General features: G+C 35.9%; 1 protein-coding gene across 16 annotated transcripts in view; it reads right to left on the reverse strand.

The window, feature by feature from the left end:
- The window catches only part of FOCAD (focadhesin), a 322,164-nt gene that overhangs the window by 27,090 nt on the left and 267,532 nt on the right, over positions 1-27,542 (reverse strand). For all 16 annotated transcript variants that reach the window (XM_055294111.2, XM_055294104.2, XM_063609849.1 and 13 more), the window contains 5 exons: positions 26,465-26,587; positions 25,928-26,005; positions 25,179-25,250; positions 23,758-23,860; positions 21,791-21,871 (listed from right to left, as the gene is read on the reverse strand). In XM_055294111.2, the coding sequence (XP_055150086.1) occupies positions 21,791-21,871; positions 23,758-23,860; positions 25,179-25,250; positions 25,928-26,005; positions 26,465-26,587 (457 nt within the window). The remainder of the gene's footprint in view (positions 1-21,790; positions 21,872-23,757; positions 23,861-25,178; positions 25,251-25,927; positions 26,006-26,464; positions 26,588-27,542) is intronic.

Below are 27,542 nucleotides of genomic sequence, written 5' to 3' on the forward strand. Positions count from 1 at the left end.
ATCGGCACACTGAAAAGGTGGAAGAAGAAATAGGGCAGAGTCAACAGAAGGAAAATAGCTGCAAAAAGGAGAAGCTATGTGGAATCAGCAGAAAAAGTAACAGAATTAACAGAAGTTGAAAAAGAGGAATAGAGGCAAAATGAATAGATACTGAAAAAGGCAGAGAAAGAAAAATGAAAAACAGCAGAAAGAAGCATAGGAGAAAAGAGAAACACATGCAGAATTAGCAGGAAAAGCAGAACAACCAGAAACTGAAAAAGAGAGGGCAGAGGGAGAATCAACAAAAGGAAAAAAGGGCAGCTAAAAAAGGAGTAGCACAGAAAAAAAGAGGAGCATATAAAAATGGGCAAAGAACTTAGACATTTTCCCAAAGACGATATAGAAATGTCCAACAAGCATATGAAGATGACCAATATCACTAATCAGAAGGAAAAAAACCAAACCAAATCAAAGCCACAATGAGGTATCAGCCCCTACCTATTAAAACCTATTGGTTGCTATAAAAACAATAGCAACAAAAACACCAGAAAATAAAAAGTGTTGGCAAGGATATGGAGATATTGGAACCCTCATGTACACTTGGTAGGATTATAAAATAACGTAACCACTATATAAAACAGTATGGCAGTTCCTTAAAAAGTTACACATTATTTTATATAAATACAAAATTATAACTAGAACTACCATATAATCCAGTAACCTCGCTTTTAGGTATATATCTGAAAGAAATTGAAAGCAAGATTATGAAGAGATCTTGCAAACTCATGTTCACAGCAGCATTTTTCACAATAGCCAATTGGTAAAAGCAACCCAAATGTCCACTGATGAAAGAATGAATAAACAAAATGCAGTATATACATAACATAGAAAATTATTCAGTCTTATAAAGAAAGAAAATCATGTTAGATGCTATAGCATGGATGAAACTTAAGGCCATTACATTAAATTAGCCATTCACACACAAAAAAAGTATGATTCCATTTATATGAAGTATCTAAAGTAGTCAAATTCATAGAAAAAGAAAATAGAATGGTGGTTACTAGGGGCTAGGGAGAGGGGTGGGGGAAAGGGAGTTATTGTTTAATGGCTGGAGTTTCAGTTTTCTAAGTTCTGAAAAGTTCTGGAGATCTGTTTCATAACAATATGAATATACATTCACATTAACACTATTGAATGGAGAAATTCCATCTCATCTCTACTAAAAATACAAAAAATTAACCAGGCATGGTGGTGCGTGCCTGTAATCTCCGTTACTCAGGAGGCTGGGGCAGGAGAATTGCTTGAACCCAGGAGGTGGAGGTTATGGTGAGCCAAGATTGCACCACTGTACTCCAGCCTGAGCAACAAGAGCAAAACTCTGTCCCCCCAAAAAAAAATTTTAAAAAATGGTTATGAGGGTAAATTTTATGTTATGTACTTATCACTACATTTTTTTTAAAAAAGAACATGCATATTCAGAAATAGCAGCATAATTGGTAGAGATAAAAACAAGTCGAAGCAGAAGTGGCGGCAGAGTTTTTTTTAATTTTTGATTTTGTGGGTACACAGTAGGTGTATATATTTATGGGGCATGGAGCACATGAGATATTTTGATATAGGCACGCAATGTGTAATAATCACATTATGGAGAAAAGGCAGAGTCTTTTTTGTTTTCCTTTTTTTGACTTCTGGTGTTCAAGGAAATCTCCATCAGACACTAGCTAATCACTGGCTAAAAGAATAGAGCCTTCAGAGAGAAAGAATACAGACAGGCTTTACAATTTTGAGAAGTCACTGAACATAGCCCACAGCAAGAAACGAAAACAAACAATGAGGAAAAGAAAGACTCTAATACTCAAAGTTACCCTGTTATAATATCCAAAATGTTCAGTTTTCAAAGTTCTGAAGCTGGATGATGGTGATTATTGCTTAATTAATGTTTAATGTCACATTAATGCTTAATGTCATAAAATTGTATATTTAAAAGTTAAATTTTATGTTACATATTTTACAATATTTGGTTTTATTCTTGGAATACAACTGAATTTTAACATTCGAAAAAGTCTAGTTTTCAAAAAAATATGGAGCATAAAATGAAACAAGGAAGCTTTGTCATTTCACAGAAGAAATTAACAGAAAATGTCTCAGAGGAGGCAAAGACATTGGACTTACTAGACAAAGACTTGAAAGCAACTCTCTTTAATATATTCAGCTAAAGAAAATTATGGACAAAGAACTAAAAGAAACCAGGAGAATAATACAAGAAAAGAAAAAAGAGAATATCAAAAAGAATTCTTTTTTAAAAGAAACAAACAAATTATAGAGTTCTGTACTCTAAAAAGTACAGTAACTGCAATGAAAAACTCACTAGAGGGATTAAATAGCAGACTTCAGCAGGCAAAAGAATCAGCTCACATAAAGATATGTCAACTGAAATCACTCAGTCTACAGAGAAGAAAGAAAGATGAAAAGTATGAGCCTAAGGATACATCAAGCATACCAATGTAGGCATAACAGGAATCCCAGAAGGATAGGATAGAAAGGGGCAGAATGAGTATTTGAAAAAGTAATGGCCAAAAACTTCTCCAATTTAATAAAAAAGACACAAATCCATACATTCAAGAAGCTCAACAAAGTCTAAGAAAGATAAAGGCAAAGAGATCCACACAAAGACGTACTGTAGTCAAATTTTTAAAAGACAAAGACAGAAAATCTTGAAAGCAGCAAAGAGAAGTGATTCATCACACACAAAGCATTCCCAGTAAGATTAACAGCTCATTTTTCATCAGAAACCATGGAGTCCAGTAAGGAACAGGATAACACTTTTTACTGAAAGAAAAAAAAACTGTCATCGAAAAATGCTATATCCAACAAAACTATAATTCAAGTATTAGGGAGAAATTAAGATATATACAGAAAAACAAAGTTGAGGGAGTTTGTTACCCATAGACATGCCCTACAAGAAATGTTAATGGGAGTCCTTAAGGCTAAAATAAAAGGACACTAAATAGTAATCTAGATAATAATTTGAAGCTATACAAAGAAATAAATAATTCTGGTAAAGGTAATTACATAGGTAAATATAAAAGCCATTACTATTATATTTTTGTTTTATAACTCCCCTTTTCACTTACTATGTAACTTAAAAGGCAAATGCATAAAACAATGATTATAAATCTACATTAATAGGCACATAATGTATACACATGTAATTTGGAACAATAACAACATAAAAGGGAGAAATAGAACTTTATAGCAGCAGAATTTTTGTATGTTGTTGATGCTCAATTGGAATCAATTCAAATTAAATTAATTAACAAATTTAACAATTATAAACACATACAAATCAAACAGTAGAGCCCCCAAATACATAAACACTGACAGAATTGAAAGGAGAAATAGATAGCTCTACGGTAACAGTTGGAGGCTTCAACACTCTACCTTCAATACTAGATAGAATATCAAGACATATGATTAATGAGGATATAACGGATCCTTACTAATCAACAGTGTAAACCAGAGAGACCTAGCTGGCATAGCTAGAACAGTTCCACTCAACACCATCAGAATACACACTCATTTCAAGAGCACATGGAACATTCTCTAAGACTTACCACATGTCAGACCACAAAACAAGTCTCAATAAATTTTAAAAGACTAAAACCATACCAAGTATTTTCATAAACACAATGGAATAGAAATCAAGAACAGATTTCCAAAAAAACGGGAAAATTCACTGATAAATGGAAAGTAAAAAAGATATTCTTAAATGACCAATGGCTTAAAGAAGAAATCACAGGGAAATTATAAAATACTTTGAGACAAATGAAAATAAAAATAAAAATGCCATAATTTATGGAATTGCACAAATACAGTGTACTGGGGGAGATCTATAGCAATAAGTGTCTGTTTTAAAAAGGCATTTTAAAAAGTAGAAATAATTCTAATCAATATCCCTAACTTTATGCCTCAAAGAACTTGAAAAAGAAGAGCAAATATACCCAAAGGTAGAGGAAGGAAACAATGAAGTTTAGAGTGGAGATAATTAAGTACAGAATAAGAAAACAGGCCGGGCAAGGTGGCTCACGCCTGTAATCCCAACACTTTGGGAGGTGGAGGTGGTCAGATCACCTGACATCAGGAGTTCGAGACCAGCCTGGACAGCATGGTCAAACCCCGTCTCTACTAAAAATACAAAAATTAGCTGGGCATGGTGGCAGACGCCTGTAATCCCAGCTACTCAGGAGGCTGAGGCAGGAGAATCACTTGAACCCAGGAGGCGGAGGTTGCAGTGAGCTGAGATCACGCCACTGTACTCCAGCCTGGGTGACAGAGCAATACTCCAACTCTCTCAAAAAAAAAAAAAAAAAAAAAGAAAACAATACAAACAACAGAACCAAAAACTGGAACTTAGAAAAGATAAACAAAATTGGCAAACTGTTAGCTAGACTAAGAAAAAAACATAGAGAACATGCAAATAAAATCAGAAATGAATATGGAAACATTTGTATGGACCTTGCAGAAATAAAAAGGATTATAAGAGAATTCTATGAAAAACTGTATGCCAATAGATTAGACAATATAGATTAAATCAAAAAATTCCTAGAAGCATACAAATTATTAAAACTGAGTCAGGAATGCACAGAAAATTTAACAGACCTATAACAAGTAAAGAGATTGTATCAGCAATCAAATATTTCCCAACAAAGAAAAGTTCAAGACCAGGAGGCTTCATTGGTGAATTCTCCCAGACACTTAAAGAATTAACACCAATCTTTCTCAATTTATTTCAAAAAATAGGAGAAGGGAGTATTTCCTAACTTATTCTAAGAGATCAGCATTATCCTGATATCGTAGACATCATAAAAAAGGAAAACCAGAGACTGATACATATTATGAATATAGATGCAAAAATTCTCAACACTAGCAAACAGAATCCAACAGCATATTAAAAAGATTATATACTATGATCAAACACGATTTATCCTAGGAATGCAAAGGTTGTTCAACATAAGAAAATCCATCAGGGTAATATATAACATTAATAGTGCAAAGGAAAAAAGCCCACAGGACTATTTCAACTGACACAGAAAAAGCACTGACAAACACTGTTTTCCGATAAAAAACACTCATAATACTATCTTAACATGATAAAGAAAAATTGTGAAAAACTCACAGTTAAATCATACTCAGTGGTGAAAAACTGAAAGCTTTTTCTCTACAATCAAGTACAAGACAGGATTCCCAGTTTCACCACTTTGTACTGGATGTTCTAACCGGAGCAATTAGACAAGAAAAAGAAAGGCATTCAGATTGGAAAGGAAGAGATAAAACTATATTTGTAAATGATACGATCCTATATAGAGAAAATCCCAAAGAATCTTTTTAAAAACTAATAGAGTTAATAAAGGAATTCAATAAAGTTGCAGGGTATAAGACCAACACACAAAAATTAGTTGTGTTTTTATATTCTGGCAGTGAATAATCTGAAAAAGAAATTAAGAAACAATTCCACTTGCAATAGCACTCAAAAGAATGAAATATCTGGGAATAAATTTCACCAAGGGTAAAGACTTATACACCAAAAAGTATAGAACATGCTAAAGAGATTAAAGCAGCCCTAAATAAATAGAAAGACATCTTGTGCTCACAGATTCGAATACTGAATATTCTAAGATTATAATACTACCCAAAGTGATCCATAGATTCAATGCAATCCCTATCAAAATTCTAAGAGTCCTCTCCACTGAAATGAAAAAGTCAATCCTCAAATTCATGTGGTGCCCCAAATACCTAAAAAAAATCTTGAAAAAAGAAAAATGTGGAGAACTCATGCACACTAATCTTACTATACAGCTATAGTAATCAAAACAGTGTGGTATTAGTACATATAAAGACAGACATATAGACCAGTGTATAGGTTTATTTCTGGACTCTTGAGAGTAGAAATTATGCATATATTTATACCCAATTGATTTTTGACAAGGGTGCCAAGATCCTTCAATGAGGGAAATAATGATTTCTTCAATAAATGGTGCTGAGACAACTAGATACTCACATGCAAAAGAATGAAGCTAGGTCCCTACCTAACACTAAATACAAAAATTAACTCAAAATGGGTTAACAGCTTAAATATAAGAACTAAACCAATCAAACTCCTAGAAGAAAACACACGAGTAAATCTTTGACCTTGGATTTGGCAATGGATTCACAGATATGGCACTAAAAACCTGAGCAACGAAAGAAAAGCAGATAAACTGGACTCTGTCGAAGTTAAAAACTTTGTTCATTAAAGGGTATTATCAAGTAAATGAAAGACAATCTATAGAATGGCAGAATTTGCAAATTATAAATAAGGGTCTATTTTCCAGAATATACAAAGAACTCTTACAACTCGACAACAGGCAATTTATTTTTTAAAAAAATAGGCAAAGGACTTGAACAGATAATTCTCCAAGAAGATAATACAAATGGCTAATAAGTACATGAAAAGATACTAAACATTTATTAGTCATTAGGGAAATGCAAACCCAAATCACATGAGATACCACTTCACAGCCAATTAGTTGGCAACAATAATAATAATGGAAAATAAGTGTTGGCGAAAACGTGGAGAAATTGGAACCCTCCTATATTGCTTGCAAGAATGCAAAACAGTGCAGCCACTGTGGAAAAACAGTTTGGTAGTTCCTCAAAAAGTTAAGCAGAATTATCCAGCAATTCCCCTTCTAGATATATATACACCAAGAGAATTGAAAAAAGGTGTTCAACCCAAAACTTGTACACAAATATTCATTACAGCATCACCTGCAATAGCCAAAAGGTAGAAACAACCCAAATGTCCATAAACTGATGCATAAATAAAATGTGGCATACCCATGCAAAGGATTTTTATTCAGCTCTAAAAATGAATGAAGTACTGATACTTGCTACAACAAAAATGAACCTTGAAAACATTATACCAAGTGAAAGAAGCCAAACACAAAGGCCACATATTGTATGGTTCCATTTAAATGACATTTAAAGGAAAGGTGAATACACAGAGACAGAAAGCAAATTATTGGTTGCTAGGGTCTTGGAGAAATGGGAAATGGGGAACAACTGTTCAATGGGCTTAATGTTTCCTACTGGGGTAATGAAGACATTCTGGAAATAGTCGTGATGGCACTACAACATTGTAAATGCACTAAATGCCACGGAAAACTTTCAAATGGTTAAAATGGCATGTTGTATATATTTTATCACCGAAAAAAGCATAAGAAGCTTAGAAAGGGATGGATGAGTCTTTAGAAGAAAAGTAGAAACCACAAGAGAAACTGATACCATGCAGCCCATGAAAAAGAGAAAAAGAGAGACACAGTCTTGGCACCTGATATCTTTCTATTCTTGATACTCCCAAAAATAAAGTTTCTGACTTTGGATTTCTGTGAAACCTAAGAATCCTTGCAACAAGTATTTGTGAGTCAACTGAAGTCAGAGTCATCGCTTTCTGGAATAAAAAGTACCCTAACACAACTGCTACATAGACATTGGCCCTGCCACTCCACCAAAATTGCCCTGGCTAAAATTTCTAATGGCCATCTAAATGCCAAATTCAAGGGCATTTTCTCAGTCTTTCTTTCCATACTTTTCCATATAAAAGAGTACCATGCCCTCATTCCTGAAATAACTGCTTCCTTAAGCTTCGGTGTTCTTCCTTTGTGAAAGTTCATCTACTTTCACAGTTTCAAATATTACTTATATGTTGATGAATATAAATCCATGCTTCTAATCTAGGCCTTTCTCCCGTATTTTAGACTTATTTCCCATCAGCACCTTCTCAAAAATCAGCGCATTTCCTTAGGCTAGCGACCCACTAACCTGCTCCCTCCTGCCAACAGGTATAGCAGTATGCCTTCCAGTGATGCTTCTCTCTGCTCCAACAAACACTCTTTCCCTTTTTAAAAATGTTGATGCTCTGGCTCACGCCTGTAATCCCAGCACTTTGGGAGGCTGAGGAGGATGGATCATGAGGTCAAGAGATCAAGACCATCCTGGCCAACATGGTGAAAGCCTGTCTCTACTAAAAATACAAAAATTAGCTGGGCATGGTATCATGCACCTGTAGTCCCAGCTACTTGGGAGGCTGAGGCAGAAGAATCGCTTGAACCCAGGAGGCGGAGGTTGCAGTGAGCCAAGATCATGCCACTGCCCTCCAGCCTGGCAACAGAGGAAGACTCCATCTCAAAAAAAAAAATGTTGATGCTCAACACACCTGCCACTCTTCTGTGCTATGCTACCAGTAATTGGTGTTTTAGTTCTGTTCCATCTTGAGATGTAATATTGGGAGTTCAAGAAATATTATTAGAGAGTTAATCATTGCTATTATTATTATTATTTTTTCTTTTTTGAGACAGAGTCTTACTCTGTCACCCAGGCCGAAGTGCAGTAGCACTATCTTGGTTCACTGCAAGTAAGTGCAGCAGCACTAACTTGGCTCACTCTGACACCCAGGCTCAAGCGATTCTCCTGCCTCAGCCTCCTAAGTAGCTGGGACTACAGGTGCACACCACCATACCTGGCTAATTTTTTGTATTTTCTGTATAGACGCGGTTTCACCATGTTGGCCAGGCTGGTCTCGAACTCCTGACCTTAGGCGATCTGCCTGCCTCAGCTTCCCAAAGTGCTGGGATTACAGGCATGAGCCACCGCATCTGGCCAACCACTGCTATTATAAGGAAAAAAAAAATTCTGACAAATAAGGTAAATACATTTATAAACACATTCATTCATTCAACTATTTACTGAGTATCTATTAGGTATCAGGTACTGATTCTAGCAGTGGAGACAGTGTTGAACAAGACAGAATAGGTCCCTGTGCTCGTGGAGCTTATATTCTAATGTGAGAACAAACAAGCAAGGCAAAATCAGGTGTAATAACTTATGTGATAAAAAAAATGCTGTGATAGGAGTTAACTGGTTGTCTATTCACATAACTCCACGCTGATTACACATATGCGCTAAGTATCTCTACACAACATTGGCTGCAGATTGCAGTCTTTGATTTCACACAAAAGAAAACACAAAAATTAAGTTGCTTTTTGGGTTTTCTTAGCACATGATTCATAGAAATAAGTTGATAAACTGGCAGACATTATAGTAAATATCTATGCAAGAATTACATCTCTCCATTTAAGAACAATGCATCCAATTCTGTACTGGAAATTATTAATTCATAAATAGATTTCTACTTAAAAAAACTCTCAGAGATTGAGTATTTTCAAAATTACGTAAAAACTTTTTTCCAGGCACTTTGAGAGAATCCACTACAAAGATTTTGGAGTTTCCAGAGGATCTAGGGAAACAGGCAAGGTGTCCAACCTGTCTTCTAATACCAGGGCCCCATGTGAAATATGACCATTTTCCAGATGTTTTATTCTTAAGATAATGAGCTCTCCTTTGACAGGACAACTTTCACCAATAACTGCACTTTACATGTTGCTTCTACATTCACTAGAATTGACCTCATATACACGCAAGTATCAGCAACAAAGAAAATTTGTAAAATGGAGAATAGGGTTGAAAAATCACATCAGTCCAATAATGAAATAAATCTTCCACATTTAAAAGGGCAAAGAATCAGTACTGAGTAGTATAACTAGACTCACAAAAAATTTTCCACTATTTGTAGGGAACTCATTCGGACACTAACTGGAATGAGAGGAATTATAGTAACTGTTGGAAATGGAGAAAATATTTGGCAGTTTCATGCATTTTAGGGGAGGTATGGAAAGAAAGAGAGGGAGAAAGAAAGAAACAAAGCCAAGGGAGAACACAGTGAACTAGTTCCTTCTCCAGAGATCTTTAGCATTGGATAAAAGAATCCACATCTAAACAACAGGAATGATCAGTTCCTTTATTACAATGCTTTGTCTTTCAAACAAGTTTTTTAGATAAAAAGAAATAATGAAATGCTTTACGGACAATGGATTTGGAACTGAGAAGGCCTAACAGTACTTGTTAAAAAGATCCAGATGTTGTAAAACCTGGAAACAAAGTTACTTTAAATCTCTCATTTAGTTGACAGCCTCAAAGAACCCTGATATAAACGGTATATCTGAACATAGTGCATTACAACAGGACCCATTATCACACATACTTTGGCTACACAGAGGATCAGATCCCAATGCCACAATTCACATGTGTAACCCTTAGAGTAAAAGTCTGGCAACAAGTAGACTAACAGCCTGAGTCTGTATATTTTCCATTGCTAGCATATTGCTTTTGTGGTTTGGACATATCTTTACTTTCTCCAGCTAAATACTGCTTACAGGTAACTTAGCTTAGAATTATCTAGTGTATGTATGTATGTATGTATGTATGTATGTATGTAAGTATATATATTATATATATGTGTATATGTTTAAAGTTATAGATCAACAAATATTAGAAAACTATTACATGCCAATCTGTTCTAAGTATTTACGATAAAACACAGCTATTCTTCCTGTCCATTGAGGAAATCACACCTAGTGGGAAAGAGAGTTTAAACAAAGAAGTATAAATAATTATGAAAATGATGGCACATATATTAAGCACCATGAAAATATATAGGAAAGTATCACATAAGTAATCTAACTTAATCTGGGAACATCACGGAAGCCCCTATCTTCCCCCACCAAGGAAAGAATATTTAAATCAAGATGAAAAGGATGAGTATGATTTTTTCTGCACTAAGTCCATAGAAAACACAGGCAGAGAGAATTACAGCACTGCCTATTAGTGGGAACTAGGAGATGCCTAGCCCTCTGAAAGAAACTACAATCAAGACAGTTTTTAAAATCAATTCATGATTCTGGTATGTCAGACAGACATTAAAGGTTGATAGGTTTTCTATCTTAAGACCGAATATTTCCATTGATCTATGTCTCTGTTGTGGTACCAGTACCATGCTGTTTTGGTTACTGTAGCCTTGTAGTATAGTTTGAAGTCAGGTAGCGTGATGCCTCCAGCTTTGTTCTTTTGGCTTAGGATTGACTTGGTGATGCGGACTCTTTTTTGGTTCCATATGAACTTTAAAGTAGTTTTTTCCAATTCTGTGAAGAAAGTCATTGGTAGCTTGATGGGGATGGCATTGAATCTATAAATTACCTTGGGCAGTATGGCCATTTTCATGATATTGATTCTTCCAACCCATGAGCATGGAATGTTCTTCTATTTGTTTGTATCCTCTTTTATTTCATTGAACAGTGGTTTGTAGTTCTCCTTGAAGAGGTCCTTCACATCCCTTGTATGTTGGATTCCTAGGTATTTCATTCTCTTTGAAGCAATTGTGAATGGGAGTTCACTCATGATTTGGCTCTCTGTTTGTCTGTGATTGGTGTACAAGAATGCTTGTGATTTTTGTACATTGATTTTGTATCCTGAGACTTTGCTGAAGTTGCTAATCAGCTTAAGGAGATTTTGGGAGCCCTCAGAAATGATGCCGCATATCTACAACTATCTGATCTTTGACAAACCTGACAAAAACAAGAAATGGGGAAAGGATTCCCTATTTAATAAATGGTGCTGGGAAAACTGGCTAGCCATATGTAGAAAGCTGAAACTGGATCCCTTCCTTACACCTTATACAAAAATTAATTCAAGATGGATTAAAGACTTAAATGTTAGACCTAAAACCATTAAAATCCTACAAGAAAACCTAGGCAATACCATTCAGGACATAGGCGTGGGTAAGGACTTCATGTCTAAAACACCAAAAGCAATGGCAACAAAAGCCAAAATTGACAAATGGGATCTAATTAAACTAAAGAGCTTCTGCACAGCAAAAGAAACTACCATCAGAGTGAACAGGCAACCTACAGAATGGGAGAAAATTTTTGCAACCTACTTATCTGACAAAGGGCTAATATCCAGAATCTACAATGAACTCAAACAAATTTACAAGAAAAAAACAACCCCATCAAAAGGTGGGCAAAGGACATGAACAGACACTTCTCAAAAGAAGACATTTATGCAGCCAAAAAACACATGAAGAAATGCTCATCATCACTGGCCATCAGAGAAATGCAAATCAAAACCACAGTGAGATACCATCTCACACCAGTTAGAATGGCCATCATTAAAAAAGCAGGAAACAACAGGCGCTGGAGAGGATGTGGAGAAATAGGAACACTTTTACACTGTTGGTGGGACTGTAAACTGTTCAACCACTGTGGAAGTCAGTGTGGCAATTCCTCAGGGATCTAGAACTAGAAATACCATTTGACCCAGCCATCCCATTACTGGGTATATACCCAAAGGACTATAAATCATGCTGCTATAAAGACACATGCACACGTATGTTTATTGCGGCACTATTCACAATAGCAAAGAGTTGGAACCAACCCAAATGTCCAACAACGATAGACTGGATTAAGAAAATGTGGCACATATACACTATGGAATACTATGCAGCCATAAAAAAGGATGAGTTCATGTCCTTTGTAGGGACATGGATGAAACTAAAAAACATCATTCTCAGTAAACTATCGCAAGGACAAAAAACCAAACACCGCATGTTCTCACTCATAGGTGGGAATTGAACAATGAGAACTCATGGACACGGGAAGGGGAACATCACACTCCGGTAACTGTTGTGGGGTTGGGGGAGGGGGGAGGGACAGCATTAGGAGATATACCTAATGCTAAATGACGAGTTAATGGGTGCAGGAAATCAACATGGCACATGGATACATATGTAACAAACCTGCACATTGTGCACATGTACCCTAAAACCTAAAGTAAAATAAAAAAAAAAAAAAGAGAAAGATGATAGGGATAACTGAAGGATTAAGTGATAATAAAAGAGCAGTTAGCTCTTCAGATCTTCCTTCAATTCTGTGACTCTAGGTGATGACCCTTCCCTTACTACAGCAGGAAACAAGATTTATTCAATAAAGTTGTTGAACCAGAAAAAGAAAAAAAAAAAGACCGAATATTTCAATAACATTTTGTTATTAAAAGCAAAAATATCCCCAGGCCTCTTAAAACCAGGAAGGCCACAAAGTAGGGTGGCAGCCAGTGGAGACCTGAGTGAGGAAGGGAGTTTAGGACAGTGGTCCAGCAGGGACAGGAGATTAGTTACATCCAGGAGGATTGGGCAAATGAGTAAATATACTGAGGATAATGAGAGTCAAGTTTCTTACTGTCAGAGAAGGGAGTTACAAATACAAAAAGAAAGACAGATTGAACCCTTTTCATTACATATATAGCTAAATACAGAAATAAAAATAGATGAGAGAGAACAAGAACATATATTTCCTAGCTCTGTCCACTGAAAGGGCCTAGAGACAAAGATTACCCCAGCAGCAATGAGATGCTTTGCACACAGATGTTAGCTTCTAAATACCGTGCTCCACTAAAAGAAACCTGGAGTATCTATTACAGGGCTGGGGATAGTACAAAATAAACCTAGGACATCTTCTTGTGCCACAAAGGAAGCAGTCAAAGAATGAGGGGGTCATGTCAAAAGGACACAAGAGCCAACTTGTAGAGGTTCTTATTGGTCAAATTTAATATTTTGTTCAATTTATTGGACACGTTGAGGATCAAAATAATAGATAACTGAATAGTTAAATAAAATAGGAATTTAGGAGTCTACACTAATACAGAGAGAGAGAGGGAGAGAGAGAGAAGAGGAGGGGAGGGGAGGAGAGGGGAAGGGAGGAGAGGAGAGGAGAGGAGAGGAGAGGAGAGGAGAGGAGAGGAGAGGAGAGGAGAAGAGAGGAGCCGTTTCTTACAGCAGAAAGCCTAATAAAAAACATAGATGGGTAGATTGCAAAAATTTTCTCCCATTCTGTGCACACATATGTTTATTGTGGCACTATTCACAATAGCAAAGACTTGGAACCAACCCAAATATCCATCAATGATAGACTGGATTAAGAAAATGTGGCACATATACACCATGGAATACTATGCAGCCATAAAAAAGGATGAGTTCATGTCCTTTGTAGGGACACGGATGAAGCTGGAAACCATCATTCTCAGCAAACTATCACGAGAACAAAAAACCAAACACCACATTTCTCACTCATAGGCGGGAATTGAACAATGAGAACACTTGGACACATTGGACACAGGAAGGGGAACATCACACACCGGGGCCTGTTGTGGGGTTGGGGGAGGGGGGAGGGAAAGCATTAGGAGATACACCCAATGTAAATGACTAATTAATGGGTGCAGCACACCAACATGGCACATGTATACCTATGTAACAAACCTGCACAATGTGCACATGTACCCTAGAACTTAAAGTATAATAAAAAAGTAAAAAAAACCACAGATGGATTCATGGATTTTTAAAAATCACCTTTGGCAACCATCACAGTAATAATTTGGGCAAGAAGTATTAGTGAACGCTAAAACTAATAGGTGAAAATAGGATCAAAATAGAGTATTTGTGAAGTCTCAAAACATCTCCACATGAAAGATTATTGAAATAAGGGTAAAAGAATAAGTTCATAGTGGAGAAACCTAGAAGACAACATCTTATCCAAGTGAGCAAAGCTCACCACCCCAGTGGAGAGAGCTGAGACGTCATGTGCCACGGATGGGATGCGGTGAGAAGCACACAGCTCCACGTCTGTCATACTCTACCAAAAGTGGCCCACCTAACTCTAATATAGGAAATATCAGGCAAACCCAAATTAAAGAGCATTGTATAAACTAACTGGCTTCTAATCTTAAAACTCGTTAAAGTCAGGAAGTCACAGAAAAAACTGAAAAAGTATTCAGGTTGAAGGAGACCAAAGAGACACAATAAATAAGTGCAGAGCAACATTCCAGATGAGATTGTTTTTCTATTAAAAACATCATTGGGATTGTTGATGAAACTTGAATAGTGCCTCTGGTTGAAAGGAATGTGGAGTTTTTCTTACTGTTAAAAAAGGGAGACAATTTTTGCAACTTTTCTATGCATTTTATGACTTTTTTATGTTTGAGATTGTTTCAAAATAAAAGGGTAAAAAAACACAAATTTAAAAATAAATTCAGAATAGGGAACTCAGAAATTAATCTATATATCTATAGCAAACTGATTTTTGACAAAAATGTCAAGAACACTCAGTGGGGAAAGGACAGTCTCTTCAATATATGATGCTAGGAAAACTGGATATCTATAGACAGAAAAATTAAACTAGACCCCTCAATCTCTCGCCCTACAAAAATCAATTCAAAATGCATCAAAGACATAAATGTAAGACACAAAAGGATAAAACTGCAAGAATAAAACATAGGAGAAATGCTTCAGGACACAGGCCTAGGGAAAGATTTTATGAATAAGACCTCAAAAGCATAGAAAATAAAAGCAAAAATAAATGGGATTATATCAAACTAAAAAGCTTCTGCATAGCAAAGGAAATAATCAACAATATGAAAAGACAACCTGTGGAATGGAGAAAATATTTGCATATTATTCATCTGACAAGCGACTAATATCCAGAATATGAAAGGAACTCAAACATCTCAACAGCAAAAAATAAACAATCTGATTTTAAAATGGGGAAATTAACAGATATTTCTCAAAAGACATACAAATTGCCAATAAATATATGAAAAACTGCTCAGCATCACTAATCATCAGGAAAATGCAAATGAAAACCACAATGAGATATAATCTCTCCCCAGTCAGCATGGCTATTATTAAAAACAAACAAACAAACAAAAAACAGCAAATGCTGTTGAGGATGTAAAGAAAAGGGAACTCATTCACTGTTGGTGGGAATGTAAACTAGTACACCCACTATAAATAACAGTAGGGAGGCTCCTAAGAAAACTAAAAATAGAACTACAATATGATCTAATAATCCTCCTACTGGGCAGGTATCCAAAGGAATGGAAATCATTATATCAGAGACATCTGTACCCCATGTTTATTTTAGAACTATTCACAATAGCCATGACACGGAATAAATCTAGGTGTCCAACGATAGATGAATGGATTTTTAAAATTTGGTATATATCCACGATGGAATACTATTAAGCCATCAAAAAGAATGAAATCCTGCTGGTCATGGCAGCATGGATAGAAACGCAAGACGTTGTGTTAAGTGAAATAAGCCAGGAACAGAAAGTTAAACACCACATGTTCTCACTCATGCGGAAGCAAAAAGAAAGTTGATCTCATAGAAGTAAAAAGTAGAAGAGAAAATACTTGGAGGCTGGGAAAGAGCAGGAGGAAGAAAGAGATAGAGAGAGACTTGTTAAAGGATACAAAACCACAATTAGATGGGAGGTATAAGTTCTAGTGTTCTATACTACTGTAGGGTGAGTATAGTTATCAATAATACATAGTTTCAAGTAGCTAGGAGGAAGAATTGAATGTTCCCAACACAAAGAAATGATAAATGTTTGAGATGATAGATACACTAATTATTCTGATCTGATCACTACACATAATATCAACAAAACATCTCTATGTACTCCATGAATATGTATAATTATTCGTCAATTAAAAAATAAAATTCTTTTAAAATTTCAAATTTACTTAAAAAAAAACAACCTCTTAAACAGTAAATAAATCTACAGATGTTCAGACCTTCTGGCAATTATATGCAAATGAGAGCAGTCTTAAGGTATCATTTTATACCTGGCTGGTTTTTATTGTTATCATTTGTTTTTTGGGCTGCTTTTTAATATGACATTATAAAAGAAGGAATTTATTCTTTATATTGTTTTATAAGTACTGTTACATAAAGTGACTCATAATCCTTACAAAACTCTATAAAAAACAGTCAATTATTTTCTCCATTTTACAGAAGCAGTCAAAGCTTACAGACACAGCTTGCCTGAAGTTATACAGCCAGTAAGTAGTGGAAGTGGGATATGAACCCAGGTAGCCTGACTCCTATGCTTTTAACCTCTATGCTTTATATTTTTGCAAATTCATACAGGGCTGAGGTACTGAAAACTGGTAAAGCTTTTTGAAGGGCAATGAGGCCTGGCCATCCCTATAGTCACTAAATCCTCGGACTCCTGCTCACTACGTTACTGAGAATTTATCTGAAGGAAAGCTGTAGCAGAAGAGAGCTATGTGCATAACAATGTTCACTAAAGGTCAGGTACGGTGGTGCACACCTGTAATCCACTTTGGGAGGCAGAGGAGGGTAGATAACTTGAGACCAGGAGTTCAAGACCAGCCTGGCCAACACAGAAGAACCCCATCTCTACTAAAAAAAAAAAAAAAAAAAAAAAAGATATCTATGATCTTTTGGGCTTGGTGGCACTTGCCTGTAATCCCAGCTACTCAGGAGGCTGAGGCAGGCCAATCACTTGAGCCTGGGAGGCAGAGGTTGCAGTGAGCCGAGATCACGCCACTGCACTCTAGCCTGGGTGTCAGAGCAAGACTCTGTCTCAAAAAAAAAAAAAAAAGAAAAGAGAAGATGTTCACTAAAATTGAAATTTTTAAAATGACCAATACTAAAATGATTAAGTTTAGTATGACTTATGAATTTGATGAAATATTCTATAGTCAATTAAAAATGATAATTATGCCATGTACGGTGGCTCATGCCTGTAATCCCAACATTTAAAGAGGCTAAGGCAGGAGGATTGCTAGAAGCTAGAGTTTGAGGCCAGACTAGGCAACATTGTGAGACTCCATCTCTACAAAAAGTACAGAAATTATCTGACCCTGATTGTATGTATCTGCACTCCTAGCTACCTGGGAGGCTGAGGCAGAAGAATCACTTGAGCCAGAAAGTTTGAAGTTGCAGTAAGCCATGATCGTGCCACTGCACTTCACCCTGGGTGACAGAGCGGAGACCTTGTCTCAAAAATAATAGTTATTATTATATAATTGTTATGGTGATATATGAAAACAGGGAAAGTTTATAATACCATATTAAGTTCAAAAATACAGGCCAGGCATGGTGGCTCACACCTGTAATTCCAGCATTTTGGGAGGCTGAGGCGGGCAGATCACCTGAGGTCGGGAGTTCAAGACCAGCCTGACCACCACAGAGAAGTCTCACCTCTACTAAAAATACAAAAAAATTAGCCAGGCGTGGTGGCGCATGCCTGTAATCCCAGAAGCAACGAATTAAGTAATATCCAGAAATGATAATAGCTGTAGAATCATGGGATAATTGGTGACATTTTTCCTTCCAAACATTTTCATGAGGTTTATGAAAACAAACCTCATGAAACAAAAAAGGAATCAAACACACCAAAAACATATCCTATTGACAAATGTCCAGAAAACAATGCAATAGGATTATTTTCTTACTTCCTCAAGGCTTTTTTTGGAAGACATGGGTGCTAATTATGTCCATTTACATGTAAAGTCACTACTTTTTTAAAAATAAGACAATAAAATAATATACATTTTATGGTACAATATAACACATACACATACATGTAGGAGGACATTGTGAAGGACATATTTATAATGGCTATCTCCAAGTGGTGACATGACAGAGGATTGTCTTATTTTCTTCTATATACACTTTTAGCTTAGTGTTATACATATACACTGACTTCTGATAATATTTTTTAAAGAGTTGTACAGGTAAACTATTTCTAAATTAAAATACTCAAAAATCACATATAATCTTGGCAACCAACTCCATGATTTCATCAGAAAATAGGACAGCTTTCTCGTATTATTTATTCTACACTAAGAGTTCACTAAGTCTGTTCCCTTGGCATATTTCCTTCTCAACAATTACCTCTCATGCTAATAGTCCAAAAAGGACTGAAAGAGCATATGCCTACCTGTACTTCGTATCCAAGCCCAATACTTACACACGCAGATCACTGACCAATAAACCCATATCAAGAAAGAAAGCCATTCATAATGACTATTACATGGACTTAAATATACTTTGCTTAGTTAATACTTCTTACTGTGAACTTTTAAAGCGTAATAGGAAAATATAAGCTTAGAAAGTGTTAGCCACATTCCCCAGCAATATAATAACAAAAATAATGCTATTATATACAAATATCTAATATTAGCATTAGAATCACTTTTATTAAGTACTTTAAATATGTTTCTAATGTATCATAAAAGAAGTAGATAAAATCTTGATGAGATCTGAACAGCCTACGATCTTGAGAAAATCAGAAATCAGACAAAAGAATAAAAGTAGAAAAGAAGCCAAAAAAGTAAGAGTCAAAAATCAGAGGTTCTTCAGGGGAAAAAAAATCCATGTTAGGAGGAATTAGATGATGAGCAAAGATTTTAAGCCTAGAGTTGTCAAGAAATGTTCACAAAAATAGATAATAATGATGACAAAAGATTAAGGAACAATATATCTGATAGAGGAATTCCGGGGCTATGAGAGAAGAAAGGAGAATGTCACATGGTGTAGCAAAAAAATAAATAAATAAAAAAAACAAACCCAGTTATAGTCAAAACCATGAATTGAATTATTTAAAAACTGAGGGAATTTCATCTATTTAGTATGGTTTTAAAATGTGGGTCTGCATGAAAGAATGGATGCTATGAACATCTTATATGTTCTATCACATGAGTACTAAAGTGAGTATCCTAAGTGAGAAAGCCCTAAACATTAGAAGACAGATTAACAGATTCACTATCTCAAATTTGATTGGCTAAATTTGAGACCACCATGCCCAATCTCATCCTGGCACAAATGTGGATTGGGGATGGCTGATCACATTTCTTTCCTCTAGTGAGCTGCTGAAGTTGAAAGTAGCAAGCAGAGACAATGAAACCATGCCATCCCTAAACTTTCTGCCTATGCTAAGCATTATTTTTATTTTCTAAAACCATTTATTCCTCAAAAGAGTTCACTAAAGTTGCCATCCTTCCTATCAGCAGCCCCACCAGGCTCTGATGAGTGACATCCAGACATTTAAACTCAAAAGCTGCTTCAGAAGGGAGTTATTAAAATTCAAATGAGCTGGGTATATTGAAGAAGAAAACACTCGTTTGCATGCACACCTCCGCATTTGGCCATCCCATTTAGCCCCATAGAGCAGGGTCTGGTTTTGTTTTTGTAAATGGGCTTCGGAGGCGGAGGTCAGCCTCCCACGGCCCCCACTCCTCTGGGGTCATCATTAGTAATGTGTAAGGCTGAATAGATTTTCCTCTGAATCTAGTCAGCAAACCTGACAAGACGACAGCCCTCTCCCACAACCTGAAAATGCCAAAAATCTGATCGGTACTATGGCATTCTTAATACTTCATTTATTTGTTTTAAAACAGCTTTCAGCAAGACTGCACATAACAACACTGATTCGAGTTCCACTTGATTTTTCAGCCTTATAGCAGAACATTTCCTGTTGTACGATGACTACAGAATCATAAAAATGTTACATTCAACCAAAAATTTCCCGTAAGATTCAGAGAAAATTCATGTCTGCCAAGAAATATGGATCTGGGGAGCTAGACTAACATTTTATTCACTAGAAAAGAAAAAGAGTCTATCTTTCATTTGACCTTAAGAGTTTTTACTTTTATTTCTCATGAAAATATCTCACGTCATTTTAAAATTTCCTATCAATAAGCAACCTAACAAAAAATATAGCAGAAATATATACATATTCCTAGCATTAGTTTGGCCATGAAAATTTTAGATGCTCATTTAGTAAGAATTTTTTCCTAATGAAGACATCTCTACTATAATATTTATTTTAAGTAGACAATTTATGGTAACATAAACAATGAACTAACTGTACATTATGTGTAATATATGATCTGTTTATATATAAATACGTCATGTACAACAATGACATAACCATATGTCAATTTTTACTGAGGATAAGTAAATCATGCTAATTCAGGACCCTAGAATAATAGCACAAATTCTAGAACTCCAGAAATTAATGGAATTTGTCTCCAGGCTATGAAAATATTCAAAATCTGGAAGCTCCAAGGATTACTGTACCCAGTGGGAAATCAGACAACACAGATTTGACTTCCCTTCCAAAGGTAACATTTTAGTTCCATGACCCTCACAAATCAAACTGCCACTTCCAGATTTTTCCTAGTTTTTTTTGTTTATTTTTTTCCTTTCTAAAGTTGGGATGGTCTTGCTAAAATACAGGCACTGATTTTGCTCAGACTGACCTAACCAAGGAAGACTGACCTAGCCAAGGAAGAATAAAATTAGCAAACCTATCAATGAAAGAATATCACAGTAATGAAGCTGATTCCTGAGCCATGACATGTTCAGTTCTAATCCATTTTTTCCTCACAGCCCTGAAAACTATATGTGTATTATTAAGGAGCATTTATTCAATAAGTTACATGGCATTGTTCTGGCTCCAGTTAAAAACAAAAGGCACTCAATCTCTGTCTTCAAGTTGCTTGTACTTTAATGGGGGTGGCAGCAATACAGAATCACAAAGGCTCAAATGTGTGCAAGGAAAAGAACACAAACTAAAAATAGGAACTAGAGCCAGTGATTTCAACAACACAGAATGACTATAAAAGATGCAGGGAGAAGATCTACTTGCAAGACAGATCCTGGGATAGAAACTGCACCCAGGTGTATTTCCTCTTTCTGGATCACACTCACTTGAAATGGATAGGAAAAGTAATCTGTGCTTATACTTTTGAAAGGGCCAAATGGGAGATTAAGATTTTCACAGAGCCACCCACGGTCAGAGACAGCGATTCTAAGAAACCACACAATGTGTATATTTATGTACCAATTATTGTAGCTAGCTGCTGGTCATCTCTATTGCAAAGATGGTTTAGCAGACGAAAATATTCACCCCTTCAGATTTATATTGCTTGATTCTACAGAGGCATGCTTACAAATTTACTTATAACCACATGGAGATAGAATGATAAAATTCAAGAAATGTGCTCACTTGCCTTTTTTTCCTCCTGTAATGAAGAAGCCAATGGCTGCTCCAATAAAACTGCTTTCGGGCAAATAGCTATAGTCAGTAGGAACTGTGGAGACAGAAAATGATCAAACTAACCAGTGAACTTGGCAGGACTAATGAAGGAAAGATAATGATCTCATGCTGCCATATCAACCTAGAGACAAAGTGGAGATGTTTATACCATTAATCTCAGCACAATACTTTGTGGCTGCAACTAATTCTATTAGATTAAGTGACTGGCCTTGAAGTAATCACTTAAGCTATGGAAGCAAATCTAAAATGGTGGCAAACTTAGAAAAGTCTGGAAAAAAAAAATCACAGAGGATGAACACTTGAGTGAAGTGGTTTAAAAAAAAAAATCCTTTCCACATTGTCACATCAATGAGCCCCAATCCAGTGACCTCCTCAGGGTTCAGCAAGGAGTCTGCTGAGCTTCAAGGCTGAGACCACTGTAGTAGGTGCCACTTCAGGACATGTGGAATCGAATACATGAACCATAGAAATTCAACAACTAGTGTTAACAGCACCAGCCCCTTACCTCAGGCAGAGACCTGTAAGTGACCAACATGTGCAAATAACCAGATGTGGTTGCTGAGATGGAATGGTGAAGCAGTGACATTTATGCTAGTTGAATCCTGAGTGTCTCCTAAATTCTTTTCCTTCCAGTTTCCCATAATTGTTTCATGAGATGGTTTTTACTGCAATAAATGACTCAAATGGAAAATTCCATCAGGAACAAGTAGCTGTACTTTTCCAGATACACAATCATTTTGTTCAGAAGAACCTGGGTATAAGATGATTCACTAGTACCTGATTTGAGTATATGTAGGCCAGACCAAGTACCCCATAATATGGCAATTAAAAGCCTACATAAAAAAATAAAAGCCTGACATAAATATCCTATCTTACCAGGACACTGTGAGATCCCTGCCGTTCAAAACTAGTATTACCCAGGGCTTCCGGTATGACTAAGTTTTCTTCTTTTTTCCATTTTAATACGGTAACTTTAGCTGTCTAAAGTTCACTACATCGCCAAGGCTGTGGACCAGTTGTCCTATTTCCATAGCTACAGAATGACTGAAAGAAAGGAAAATGGTAATTACAGAGGCCCACATTTACATTAATGCCACCTGTAGACTACTTGTCAGTGGGTAAGTAAAACTAAGTTTTAATAAGGAATCATTGGTACCTAAACCTCTCTGGCCTGGGTCCAAGACAGCCAGTGGGTCAAAATTCCATAAAGAGCAAGGAGCAGATGTATTAACAGTCATGGCTTCCCCAGAAAATCTCCAAGTACAAATGCACATTAAGCATGTGGGGACTGCAAATACTTTTTACTGCTTTTACCAAAAAGCTAGAAATAGAAAAGGCCTTGTCATATTAAGGCCTAGAATTTCAATTCCAAGGCTAAAAAGGTACACACCTTTAAATGTACTCACCCCATTATTTTTTCAAAATCAGAGGCCAGAAAACTCCAGCTATATATGAAGAGACTTTTAATGAAACATGAATACTATACAAACTACCATTACATCTAGTAAAATAAATCTGTTCCAAGCTTGAAGGACCTGGTTCCTAGTTTCTAGATTTGTCACCAAACTAACTGTATGTAACTCATGTAATCTTTCCGAGCCATGAGTTCTTCCTTTGTGAAATACAGGACACTGAATGTCTAAACTGTTCTCTAAGGGAGGCAGAGAGAAGGAGTAAAAAGAATATGAGCTATGGAGGCCAAAAGATCTGAGTTCGAACCACATGTCCACCACTTACTGCCACATGACCCTGGGTAAGTCAGGAAGCCTTTCCATACACCATTTCCCTCTGATGTAAAATAGAGATGGTAATACCCATTACTTAGGGTTGTTGTGAAGATTAATGCTCTTAACAAAGTACAGAGCGCTGGGTCAGCAATCCCTCCCTTCCAGCTCCAGTATTTTATGACTTTAATCTTACCAGAGGCTCTACTTTGACTTGAGGATAGAGTAGATAGATGAAGATGTCCAAGAAGCCAGACTGCATTTGACTGGAGACCAATCACCCCAGAGACACTAATGACCTACAAATAAAAAGGCAACAGTTCAATGATGGGATAAGATCCAAGTTCTATTCAATAAAAGGTCACTCACAGAAAGTCACCAGTCATTTAGGAGGTGGTGGCTTGGCTGGCAATGAGCAGTCCTATGACAAGATGTAATATCATGTGTCTAGTACACTATACTTGGGTCATATAGATACTCAAGTGTTTGCTGAATGAATGAATGATTCAATCAATCATTTAATCATGGCAGAAAGTACTAGTGGTTTTCTCAGGTTTCACTGAGTGAGACTGGTCTCAAATAAATTTTCAAAAAATGGCAAAAGAACAAAATCCAGAAAGTAGAAAAGGGGTGACAGTTACTTAACATGAAAATTCCTCTAAAAATGGAAGGAGATACATTTTGTTCTCTTCTGTAAATTATGCTCTACTGCTGCTTTATCATTCATAAGGATTTTTAAAATAATAATTTTCATTTACAGATTTTTCTCCCACATTATGATAACTTAAATTGCAATAGAATTCTTTTTTGAGAATATTTCTATTCATACATGCAAAAAAGAGTTTTGTCTGTTCAGAGATTTTTGTTTGCTTTTAAAAGCCTGAATTACTAAAACGCCTTTATGTGGTAGGTATTATCATCAGCTACATTTTACAAGAACGAAAACAAGTATGCTAAATGAAAAGAATAAAATATAAATTCTATATACACTAAGAATACCAACTATGCAAACAAAAGAATACTTGAAAAGAAGTATGACGAAATATCACTAACAGTTGCTTCTGGTTTGAAGGACCATCGGTGATATTTTTTTCAGCTTCTTTCATTACGTGATTTCAAATTTTATGCAACAAACATAATCATTTTTTTTTTTTTTAAATCTTAAAAGATAAAAACATTTCTTCGGAGATCAATATGTCTATTCTTTAGTCAAGGATAACAATTACAATGATATGCCCAAATACTTTTATCAGTGACATCTGAATTAGTGCCTCTTGACCTTTCTACCAAGATCTGCCATGCCCTTTGATCACCTTCTATTTTTCGTTATCTTTAGGGCCTGACATTCCTTGCAGAATCAGGCTTTAATTTTTAAGGAAAACCAATGCCAACTTAAGTTTACTAAAAAAATGCCAGCTTTCTTTTTTTCCCAGAGGTAGTGCATGTTTGTCAGTGAACACAGGTCCACACCTCACTCCCAAATGCCTCTTGAACTCAGTGGGAATAACCAGAGACTTTCCCATTTTCCAGGTAAAACATGTTGTATCATGTAATAGAAGAAAAGACAACAAAGGGGGTTATGTTTTCCACCCAAGGATTTTAAATTCATTTTCTCACCTGAGTTAAGGTTCTGATGACTTCATTAAGTCTGCCTTGAAAATGAGAGGTCTGGATGGCTTCTGATTTCAGCTGAAAGAATAAGAAGAAATACCCATCCCACCCACCCCCATAAAAAAGTAAAGAGTTATATTCCCAGTGCATGAGCTATCCATCTTCTAAGCTATAAAACAGTTTATCATTATGTCCTTCTATTTCACATACATAAGCTATGAGCTCCTCAAAGGCAGGGCCCCATGCTTTATCTATCATTGATTTCCTGGTACCTGTTTACTGTGGCATGTAAGCAATCACTCAATCAACTTTTACTGCATAAAAACAGAGCTCCTTTAGAATTACTCATAAACTTACACATATATATGTCCACTGTGAAAATATTTTGAAGTTAAAGAACAATTACATAGACATAGATCAGACATTACAGATGCAAAATGGAGTTTCCTGCAAATAACTTTTGAAATTTCTTATCCTTCAATCATCTTTTCTCAGGCAGGGAAATTTGTGGAGAGCACCTAAGTTGGCCAGGTTTAATCTCTAAAAACCAAATTAAATAAAGAAGAAACCTCTATAGAGATAATCCTTGGTTAACTGCAATTATTCATACAGCAAGGCATTAAAAAGTCTGGTGTAACTATTACCATGAGCATAAATCCTTCTGTTCTTAGCATACTAAGACACTGGGTATTCTCCTCCTGCTATGGCTATGTACACATTTAGATGTCTTCCCCCTCCATGGTTCCTTTCTTTACCTGCATTACATCCCCTTCAGAGCCTACCAAGGCCACCAGGCCATGAAGAGCTGCCAGACAAAGCATTGTGGGAGTGCCCTGAAAACAAAGCATCAGAATATGAAAAGAGGGAATCAGTCCTTGGGTTTAGATTCTATAAAACTTATTAGGACAGAGAGAAATAAATGGTCATATTGGTACCAAACTCATAGGGTCAACATAACCTGTATAACTGAACCAAAAATGGCAGCACACTAAAATAAAGTAACAGATTAAGGTTGTTAGATCATGGGTGGATTCTTGCTTTTTTATTTTTCAAAAAACAAAATGTTGTCTTAAAATTAAACCACAGACAAAATAGCCAGTTCAAAAAAATTATAATAATTGGCAGAATGCATTATTTATAAGGGATTTAAAAGTACATGATCTCTTTCATTTAAAATTGCCTATTCTTTTACCATTAATGTATATATCTCAGCAACTCCTATAAATGATCCAATAAAGTAGTTCTTTTTCTATTATAAAAATATGAAATAGCATACAACAGGTGACCTCTACCTCTGTTAGAACAATTCTGATCCAGGCAGGGAGTAGTTTGCTGCCCAAGTCTTCAGCTTTTCCATGTCCACACACAGACAATCCATGAACTATGTTTCCTAAAGCCAGGGCAAAACCTGAAGTCTGATATAAATAAATAAAAATGGGGTGAGAAAAAGAAAAAAGAAAGACACAGCTTTAGAACGTTTATAAATAGCAACATAAACACTTTTAGTGCTAACTTTCCTACTGACAAGTTATATCTGTCGTCTGAAAAATGAGAGACTTAGTGTTGTTTTTTTTTAATCTAGACTGGTTTGCATCATAAACTGCAGGGTCTAATTGCAAGGAATTCAGCTTCAGTGAGTAATTTATTTCAGGAAAGTAATACTGCACTATTGAGCAGCTTAGCTCAAACAATCCGAAGAGGTTAGGGTGAAAAAACCAAGGTAGACCACACAAGGTCAATCAACTCCTAAACAAAAAGAAAGCATCCCATAAGAAGCACAGTATATGAAAAATTCTACATTTCAATTTTTCAAAACTTACTCTGAATGTAAGCGAGCAGGTATATAACCATAAAACAGTAACAATAATATTACAAGCTTAAAACCAATGAATTCTGCAATAACCCATTATCATCAATATTAAGACACTGGAAAAACCTTTAAAAAATCCACATGGGGAAATTCTATAGCACGTGTAATCAGATCAAATGGTTTTTTCAGTTTTTTTATTGTATTAATGTACACTTAAAATTTATCATCTTTACTGTGAATACCAGTTCAGCAGCATTAAGTACACTCACACTGCTGTGCAATCAATACCACCATCCATTTCCAGAATCTTCACCTTGAAACACTGCAACACTTTACCCACTAAACAGTAACTCCCCATTCCTCCCTTCCTGTAGGCCTGAGCAACCACCATTCTACTTTCCATCTCTATGCTTTTGACTACTCTACGCAGCTCATGTAAGTAAAAGCACACAGTGTTTGCTTTTTGTTATTTGTTTATTTCATTTAGCATAATGCCTTCAAGGTTCATCCATGTTCTAGTACATATCAGAACTTCATTCTTTTTTAAGGTTGAATAATAT

The sequence above is a fragment of the Symphalangus syndactylus genome, chromosome 9, assembly GCF_028878055.3.
Source record: "Symphalangus syndactylus isolate Jambi chromosome 9, NHGRI_mSymSyn1-v2.1_pri, whole genome shotgun sequence".
NCBI classification, from domain to species: Eukaryota; Metazoa; Chordata; class Mammalia; order Primates; family Hylobatidae; genus Symphalangus; species Symphalangus syndactylus.